This window comes from Nannobrachium achirus (assembly GCF_963921795.1).
Source record: "Nannobrachium achirus genome assembly, chromosome: 11".
NCBI classification, from domain to species: domain Eukaryota; kingdom Metazoa; phylum Chordata; class Actinopteri; order Myctophiformes; family Myctophidae; genus Nannobrachium; species Nannobrachium achirus.
The window spans coordinates 44,339,088-44,349,514 of NC_137820.1; the positions used below are offsets into that span (position 1 = coordinate 44,339,088).

The following is a 10,427-nucleotide window of genomic DNA, read 5'->3' on the forward strand; positions in this document are numbered from 1 at the left end:
CCCTACCAACCACATATCTCCTCTGATCCTATCCTTCCCCAGTTCCTGTCCCTGTTGAACACCAAGATGGACCACGGATAACACCTGGAGACTGCTGTCTCAACAAAAAACAAACAACTTTAGTACTCCATCCATACACGTACTGACTGTACCACATATTGCACCACATATTGTAACTTGCAGATACTTTTGAGAGAATCAGGAACGATCTCTGCACATAAAAGACAGATCAACAAAAATACAGATTGATCCAGGCGTCATATAGGCTATATTTATTATTTTCCTGTTGTCATAAACTAGTCATTACCAAATATACTCATCTTCTGCCAGATAGTCAGACAGCTCATTTTCACATAGTTACTAAAGTAAACAATCCTCAACAGTTAACCACAACAGAAACTAAAACAATTAGAAAGATAATCACACCCATGACATGACTCACTCACTGTTTGTGTCCTCATCTCCCTGCAAACAAACATGGCCCTGAACATTTTCACTGAAAGGTTTTGCTCATGTAGGTTAATCAAATAATTCTGAAGCTGGTTTTATCCCCTAACATATCGGCTAATCGACACGAGAATATAACCAAAGTAACCCAATTGCATTCCACTTTGTTATTATATATCTACAATGTAAAAAGATTTGACTCTAACTTTGACATCTTTATTGAAATAAAACATGTGTAAACATAAATGTTGTGATGCAATGCTTTGTGAGCTTGTAGATTCACTATTCGCACTACTTATTTTTATTATAATCGTTCTTAATCATAATCCAGACAAAAGTTTGAAATCGATTTGAAGATGCATCGCCCAGCCCAAGCGAAAACGCTCAGGGGCAGGAATGGCATTGAGGGCAGGTCAGGGGCCAGGGCGGGGGGAGCGCACACTTTATGATGTCTTGGGCAGAGGACCTCTTGTCACTGTCAGAAGCTCATTCAGGCCTGCTATCTGTGAGTCAACACCCCCAGGACAGTCAGGACACAAACAGCAAGCCACAACCCTCAGCCAGACAAATCAACCTTCTGCCAAAAAGAGACAAGGCCATGAAGTTGCTGTCCTCTGTTGCACCACCAGTCCAAAGAAACACACAGACACACAACCTTCACCTCACCTGATTTAGCCATTTAAACCTTGACAGAGTCCCCCAGGGGTCTATACAAGGTCACCAAAACAAGCTACGCGCTCACAATGAATCGAGAGCTTGTAGATTGAGGACAATGTACGCCCCATAGGAGAGATGCTAGGGTAATAATAGATCTGATCTGTTATTAACAGATCTACGTATTTAATAGATCTATTGCACCATCAGTCTACTACTCCAATTAAAACATATCTTCACCTCATCTAATTTAAGCCACTTCTAATACTTTACTACAGTATCCTCAGAGGAGTTCCTCCGCCTGGTTGCTCAATCTTCAGCTTATTCCCGTAGCAGTGGAACGTTGATAACAATAATTAGGAGTTAACAATCTAAGCATACTAGAACAGACTTTACTCCAAAAGAAGAACAATACAGTTGGAGGATGCTTAAACACTATTGATCTGAAGACTGCTCTGCGTTTTGGCTGCAAATTGACAATTAGCCCTAAAACAAACAGTCGAATTTTTTAAATCATGACGTTTCCCTTTAAGAAAAGAATGTGAGCTGGATGACAGATACAACTTTGACAGCAAACGGTGATGTCAGTCATGCTAGGAGGCTGCCAGACACTATAGGAGTCATATAGAATAGAACCACAGAATCATTTAAATAACTGACTTGAATAACAATCAGCATTGCTCTCATCTAAGTTGTACGAATACTGTAAAGACTAACAAAAATACCTAATTTCTGGGTAAAATAGGAGTTGCTAAAAAAAAACTGCCAGGTAGTCATTCCATTATAGAGTCAGCATGCGGAACACAGACAATGGTACACCTGTTCTTCATCACAATCAAGCTTAAAAGACCAACATGCAAATGTAGGCTACATACGCTGAACTGTAACTGGCCTTCAGATATCTGTCCAAATAAAGTGAAAGCCACACTCCCACGTCTCCAACTGTGAGACAGAGAAGTTTGTGAACCAGAAGATCAAACATCTCCCCTGGCCGTCCTCTGGATTGCTTATTGTTCTACTTGTTGAGTAATCAATTTCTCTCCACCACTCCAATGTCTCTCACTAGCTTTCAGAAAGATAAGCCTTCTGTTCTGCTAGTAGAGATAGCAAAGACTGTAATGTAATTATTGTATGCTCCTGAATCAAATGTAATACTTTATGTTTTCCAAACTTTATATTGACTTCACATTGTCAGGAGGAAACCTTGTGAGCAGTTAGTTCTGCTATGTTTGCATGACAGTCACAAAATAGGGCATTCATTTATGGAAAGAAAAAAAAGAGAAGACAAAAAAAAAAGATTTGAGCCAAAATGTTGTTTCACAAAGGACTTTCTTCCAGCAACATCTAATAAAGACATAAATAGGCTGCAGGCTGATTCCAAAATAGTGACAACAACACTTATGACTGAGATTAAAGGCTAGGAATACAAATACAGACACAAGAACTTCTCAAGGGATATTTAAGTCTGAGAAGTTGAACATCCATCAATATTTCTTTCAAGAGTCAGGATCAAAGGGAATAAAAAAAGAAGTTTACTCACAACTGTTGTTCCTTAACAACCCATTTCAAATGTAATGGCTGGCATTGCATGTCAGTGACTGTCTGCAACATACCAACACCAAACATTTGAGCAATAAAACAACTCAATGCCCAAATATTATTTTCAATAAAAGAACAAAATTGCAAATAGTCATTACATGTCACAGCAAGCCTCCATAAAACCTCATGTAAATACCTGTATGTACAATGTTAGTTCTCTCTGAAGCTAATTTGATATGGGCTGACATCAAATTATAATCTGCAGTGAATCTTATACAAAATAACACAAATGTAATATGTCAGCTAGAATGGCAGTTCCTGCATTTATTATTTTGTGACGCTTAGTCAGTAGCGCACGTCTTTGGATCACAAGGTTCTGGGTTAGATCCCGGGCACTGTCAACTCAACAAATACAAGTCTGCAATAAGTACTGGGACTGGGAGTGGGTGCTGGTGGTAGGTGTTGCGCTCCACCTCAGCAATCCACCTACCAGGGTTGTAGGCAACACATTGAAAAGGGGAGAGACCCTCGTTCTCAGCCAATACTGACAATAAGCCTCTCCGACCAAACTCAACTGCGTTTTACCTCAACAGTCCATGAAGGAATTCTAGCAACAGCTATTATCAGTTACATCAGGTTGTTATTGTTGTCCTATTTGGCTTGGCTTGACAAATGGGAGGCTTGGTCTCTCATCCAGCAAGCCTCCCCCTGTGACTGTGCATCACCTTCTATTATAGGCTGAACCCCTGAGTCATCCCCATCCAGGGAAGAACATTCCAAGCAAATGAGAGCTTCTGCTCTCCACATTATGCATTCTCACAGCCCCCCCATCCCTCCCCTCCCCAGACCCCTCCTCGTTCCCCCCCCCCCTCTCTCTCTCTCTCTGGATTTAAGACTAGGTGCTATGCTATGGGGAAGTGAATAGGTGGTATTTCAGCCCACTAATGGCACATGGGAGAACGCAGCAGCTCTTTGGCTGGGATCCAAATCCCCATGGTTACAGCAGGGTAGCCACTAGCCAGTCACTGCTTCTTTCCTGTGCTAGACTAAGTTTGTCTGTATCCAGGGAGAGGGATCAAGATCACGTAAAAAAAAATACCCATTGTTAATTTATCAATCTGTGACTCTGAGAGGTAAAATGTACATGGAGCGTGGAGTGAGGATTTTACAGTGCAAGTTTGTAACACAAAAACCTGACCTGGTCAATCATTATAAAACTTCCTAACACCCCATATTTGTGAATTAATAGCAGGATAATGTTAACTGCTAACAGTGGTAACTACAATACACATTACACTGTTTACACTCAATTTGTAAATGTACACATATAAATGTACAAATGTACACCTGTAAATACTACTACCAATAGGCCTATACATACTAGGCTACTAGTACTACCAATATAAATAACAGCAAAGCAGGAGGAGCAACAGGGACGAACTTAAACACAATGGAAGATATGGTAGCCCTATTAAGATGTACACATGATGGACCCTTATCCTTACCTGAGCATTCCATACACGTGTAGCCTAGTACACAATGTAGTCAAAGTTGCATTAACTTTGGATTTTACTGGGTGTAGTTATGTAGGTAGGCAAGTATTAACAACACACGAGACACTGCTGTTTCCAGTGGTATAAAGTAACTAAGATTTACTAAAGTAAAAGTAGTGTGTTCAAGTACAAGTTTGAGGAATTTTACTTCACTGGAGTATTTCCAAGTTTCAATGGGCTACTTTTACTTCTACTACAGTGACAACTATTCTACTTTACTCACTACAATTATTTGACAGCTTTAGTTACTTTGCAGATTTCGCCCTATATATACAGTATTTTGGCCATTTGAAAATAGCAGGTCTACAAGAAGCTCACAATGAGTCAGATTTGTATACAAATTATACATTGAAAACTTGTGAAATGCGACATTCTGCAAAATCAGTACTTTTACTTTTGTACTTTAAGTACATTTTGATACCAATACTTTTTCTTTTTTTACTTTTACTCGAGTACATTTTGAATAGGCCTACAGGACTTCTACTTCGAACAGAGTAGCCTATTAGGCCTAGTATCTACATTGCAGTATTGCTACTTTTACTTGAGTAAAGCATGTGAGTATTTCTTTCGTCACTGGATGTTTTCCAAACAGGCTAATATTACCAATCAAGCCTCATGTTGCTCCGTTATGCGTGTGATTGGTGGTGTCTGTGCAAGCAGCTTTATAGTGCATCATGAATTAGCCTGATCCCAGACAGACAGACAGACAGACAGACAGACAGACAGACAGACAGACAGACTGTTGCTAGGGGGGCGACTGGACGGTGACAACGTTTCCACGCGTTACTTTATAAACATGTAGTCCACCATTACCTTTCACTTGACTCTCGTAGTCCGCAACGATCTCCTTATCCTTTTTGAACCGTGGCGACGACATCATGTCTCCCCCTCTCCAAGCCGATTCGCTGCAGAACTTCTCCTCAAACTATTTGTCAACAAACGGAATTATGTCCCGAATACTCACGCCTATAATAATAACGCTAATAACAATATGCGACGCATCACACAAGCAGGGCAACGGGACTCTTCTTTTGGACGGCGACAAACTAAAACGCTATGAATTAACTTTCAGGAAAAGCAAGCCGTGGTGTGGGAATGGGATGCAGCTAAATACGGTGCTGTTGGATCAGAAAAGGGGGTTTTAGTCCTTCATTGTTCTCCTTCTCCTTCCACCACAGGACCGGGGATTGGGTCTCTGGATACAACAGGGCCGATACGGAACGGATCCTCCGGATCCCGCCCGGATCCACTGAACTGTTGTTGGCTGCAATCAGAGCATTAATATACCAGCAGGAGAATATAAATCCACAGCGAGTTGGTAGCGTCTTCCTTAATATCTTTCCAGATCCATGCACGGTGGGAAAGTAGCACCAACAAGCACCCTGGTCGGGGCGCGTTGATCTACTTGTGTGTGTGTCGTGTGTGTTTGATCTCCGTGTTCTAGTTTGGGACCTTCTCCTCCTGACTAGTCCTCCTCTCTCCTCGATGTGTTCCTCACTACTCCTCCCTCCCTTCACAGCGCGCGCGCGCACACACACACACACACACACACACACACACGCACACGCACACGCACGCACGCACGCACGCGCGCGCGGCAGGACAACTGTGGACTGATACTTTGATTCACAGATCCAAATCCAGTGACCAGTGTCATTTCAGGTACTCTGTTCGAGCCTCTGTTTATTATAGTCAATTTATTGTGGCAAAAAAAGAAGAAGACCCTTACGGATCTTGTAACCTACATTTGAGTTATAACAAGTGGACAGATTAACACAGATTTTTACTGGGTAGTCTTTCTTTGTAACCTACTTTTACTGTGAGAAGTAACCATTTATAAATAGTCCAAATGTTAACAGTGCCAATTCAGAATTTGAAAATCTGCTTAATCTTGAGAACCAATATTCTTCTATCACTATTACGCGAAGAATATGAATAGCCTTCTATTCTTCTACCAGCTCCAGGTTGAGTGTAGATGTAGTTGTGTGTAAAATTCCTGCCCAAACGCCGACAACTACAATCAACTGGTCTCTATCGCCATCTACTGTCGTTGGGGAAACACCACACAAAGACAATTACAACCATGATCACAATCAGAACAGCAAGCCAAATATTTAATATTTCTGGTCAAGGAAGGAAGGAAGCAACACATGCAGCAACAACTAACAATTTCCAGGCTATTACACATTGATTGCTCAAAGATATGTAGAATTCTAACCATAAATAAACTAATGATCTCTCCTTTGTTCATTTGCGTGTGTGCTTTTTTGTCTTCAGCAGTAGTCCTCCTCGCTAGTCCAACTACCATCATGAGCACTCATCCTGGGCATAGAAGTGGACGCTTAGTTAAGTTCACTATTAGTTTTGATGCTTACATAATTCTACTGTTAACTTCTTAACTTCACTACATTTCAAAGACAAATATTGTACTTCAACACTTAGGAAGGTAAAAAGTACATTATGAATTATATAACCACTTAAGCCCTCAAATATAGGGACAATTTTCAGATTTAAGTGAATTGTAGATCAGCTATTTTCATTATTTTTGAAAAATAAGAACCTTACAATGTGTTGTACAACATTTTAACATACAGCAAAGCATTGAAAAGGTGAAAGAAGTACTTTGTGTTTCTGAATACTGAATTACTTTAATTTCATGAAGCAGCTAGGCTTTTTGTGGCAGTTTAAGCAAACATGTTAACATTATTATTAACGACTGCAAATATTTAGTGCATATAAAACCCAAACATGGTGCATCTGGGGTGCTGATTTCTTTCCTACTATACTGAATCTGGTTTTTAAGTCATGTTGGCACATTACAGGTAAAGAAACAACAGGAAACTTGTTTGTGTTTGATAAACAGTCCCAACAATTTGGTATTCCAATCAGGTGTGTTTAAAATGAATGTGTAGAAGAGAATGAATGTCCCTTCACACTGATAGTACAAAAAAAAGGGAATGTCCACACTGAGGTTTTCAGATGCACAAAGGTATTTACTGTAGTTAGTCACTTAGTTCTCTTGCACTTCAAGGCGCGTAGAGCCAACTTTGGCAACCAGGTTTCTCCATTTGGATCTATCGTGGGCAAGGTGTTGGGCTTGTGCCAGGGTCACATTACAGGCCCTAAGGTCCTGGGCGACTACATCCAGCCAGCGGGTGCGGGGGGCACCTCTGGGTCTTTTCCATCTAGCGGCATCAGGGGCGAGCGGATGATGTGGCCGTACCAGCGCACTCGCCGCATTGCTGCGAGACGAGATGCTGGGGGCTGTTTGGTTTGGTCCCTTAAAGTCTGGTTTGTGACATGCTGGCTCCAGCTGATGCCTTCGATTCTCCTAAGGGCCTGGTGTCGAATCCGTCCAGCCTGGCCGCCAGGGTGTTGTTCAGTGGCCAGGTTTCAGAGCCGTACAGCAGGACGGAGATGACCGAGGAATTCTGAAGGACGGATGGTCGGTAGGCAGGGGGGAGAGTCATATACTCTATGGCAGGGGTTTTCAAAGTGGGTGACGGGGCACCCTGGGGTGCCGCGACGGCAGTCCAGGGGTGCCGCGAGATAATTTGATTTGGAATTCATTTGGACACTTGAAAAAAAATTTAGTGTCATTTTAAACTTGAAGTACAAAGTTATTTTCAGTCAGTTCTAACCAAAATGGCAATTATCTCATCGTTTTCCTCGCAACATAATCACTAAAATATCGTCACTGTCGGGCAGAAACCTTGTATCTCCAAGTTTCAGATGTGTACGTCTTTTGGTAAATTAAAGCCCTGCTTCATCATACAAGACTGTCACACAAAACTAGTGAAAACAGCCGATCTACAAGCACACAACGCCTCGCAATGTGCTTGTAGATCTGCTGTTTTCACAGACAACGACGATATGCTATAAATATAAGGTGCTGTGAGTGAAAATTATAATGTAGAGGTGCCTCGGATCAAAAAAAATATTCATGGGGTGCCCTGAGACAAAAAAGTTTGGGAACCCCTGCTCTATGGGAAGAGTGCCTTGCACTGCCTTCCACAGTTCCACAGTATCCCACTTCTTGCCAGTCCTCTTTTACCAACGCCCCAGAGCTGAGGAGGCGTCTACCTTTCTATGTCTATGCATCAGACTCTTACATGTACCTGACTAACTCCCCTCCTAGTACGTAGGTAGATCCATCCATGAACCACAGCCATGGCAGGCGAGCTAGGTGGCGTATTCAATTCATGTTGTAACACACGCTCCACTGCTCTTAGGGTCGTAGGACTCAGCTGTGTTCATGAAGGTGTTCTGATCACAGTTATGATACCTATAACGTAGATCTTTCCATTGGCCGTCCAAGCAAGCTGAATCAGTACGCGGCGGAGTCCTCTTCATAGCAGCAACTCCTTTCCATAGAGCTGTTCCAGGATTGTACTCAAACATGAATATGTAATAAGGGCTTTGTACATTTTAAGTTCATCAAAGTGTGATCACAAGAGGGAGGTGGGAATGGTCTGGCAGACCTAAGATGTGGTTTCCCTAAAAGGAAGAGAAAAACAACAATAAAATACATACTGATTACATAAATAGGAAAAACGCAAACAGAACTACTTAAACAGGCACACAGTCGCACACTTCTGCTGAAGTAAAAGAATAGTCTAGTCTCAACCTTAAATAAAATACTGCTGCTAAGCCCTACCTACAAAATAAATAATCTGTGCAAATTATTAAATGAATTGAACTCAGCAGTGCAGAAAAAATTAAGAAATGGGAATTTAGTACACACTTGCTGCAAACCCACAATTAGGTAATTACCATCCTACCGTGTCATGATCCAACAGTAGGTCTACCGGTATGTATTATTTGAGCTAGCGTGTGGTGGGGGGTCCAAACTGCGTCCACTAAAGTAGAGTAAGCTCTCAACTGTCCACTGATACCTTTGGTTTGGTGAGGGGCGAAACAGTTTTTGTTATTTTCGGACAAGACGGCAGGGTTTTCCGGTTTTGCCAAGGAATACGGAGGTAGAGGAACATAGAGTTAGGTAGAACTCCACTAACACTATGAACCAGAGCTAAAGTTTCCCCACATTGAGCAGTGGATAATTAGACGTGCAGAGCGTGTCTGGTTTACTGTACTGTACTGTATGTAAAAGAGAATAGTAAGTGCTGTGTCTTTATTGAATATTCATTTGAGTTCATGGTTTGTCCGTGTTCAGTATTGTGTGTGTGTGTGTGTGTGTGTGTGTGTGTGTGTGTGTGTGTGTGTGTGTGTGTGTGTGTGTGCGTGCGTGCGTGCATGCGTGCGTGCGCGCACACAAGTGTGTGTGTGTGTGTGTGTATGTGTGTGTGTGTGTGTGTGTGTGTGTGTGTGTGTACGTGTGTTCTCACCAATGGCCTTTTGGTTTGTTGTTCGTGTGGAGCCAAACACTTATTCCATGGCCTTATTCCATCTTCATAGCCCACCATGGACAGAGCTTTGTAGACATTTTGCTCTCCAACCTACAGTAGGTGAAGAGGGAGAGAGAATGGAATAAGAAAAACAGAGGCAAGAACAGAGGTGAAAAACATGGAGGGATGTGAATGCTATAGTATCTCAATGACTACTTTGCAATTTACAAACTGTCTAATATGTGGTGTTCCATAAAATATACTAACTGTGGCATGGCATGACATATTGTGAACTTGCAGATCAGCTTTTTGGAATAGCTTAAGAAAAAAAAAAATTAAGTAGTAATTAAGTATATTAAGTGGTGCCCATTGTCTAGTTTCCCCAGCAGCCCTCATAGCATAGAGTGGAGCACATAAGCTTATCGCTTTTACACTATTTGTTGCGGTCAAAAGTGATTATCTTTCTTCATGAATGTGTTACTAGTTTTCCTCACAAACACATCCATGCCTTGGTTGTCCCACACAAGCCACCACAGTCTCATAAATCATGTTTTGGGGTGAGCATTCGGCACAACTGCCAATCAAAGTGACTCTACTGGCCAATGAATCACTGGGACATGGCAAAACTATAACAGCATAACATCTGATTAGCAGAGTGTGGAGGCTCGTGTGGGACAATGATGACATGGATGCATGTGTACAACTAGTGTAAAAGCTCCACTCTAAGCTATGAGAGCTGCTGGGTTCTGCTGGGGAAACTCAACAACAGAGGCATTTCTGCCTGACCCAATAGACCCAATGGACAGTCATTTGGGATCAATATAAGTAGAAAATGAGCCTATATGTTATTTAGGGCATAGTTGTCCTTTAAACTTTTTTGAAGGGTCAA

At 41.7% G+C, this 10,427-nt stretch overlaps 1 protein-coding gene across 5 annotated transcripts in view; it reads right to left on the reverse strand.

Annotated features, from left to right (window-relative positions):
• srgap1a (SLIT-ROBO Rho GTPase activating protein 1a) overlaps window positions 1–5,639 on the reverse strand; it is a 125,623-nt gene extending 119,984 nt beyond the window's left edge. For all 5 annotated transcript variants that reach the window (XR_013962481.1, XM_080736148.1, XM_080736147.1 and 2 more), the window contains exon 1: window positions 5,007–5,639. Coding sequence is in view for 4 of the 5 variants with exons in the window: in XM_080736148.1 (XP_080592274.1) it covers window positions 5,007–5,073 (67 nt within the window). In the remaining variant the exon portion in view is untranslated. The remainder of the gene's footprint in view (window positions 1–5,006) is intronic.
• Between the last annotated feature and the right edge of the window lie 4,788 nt (window positions 5,640–10,427).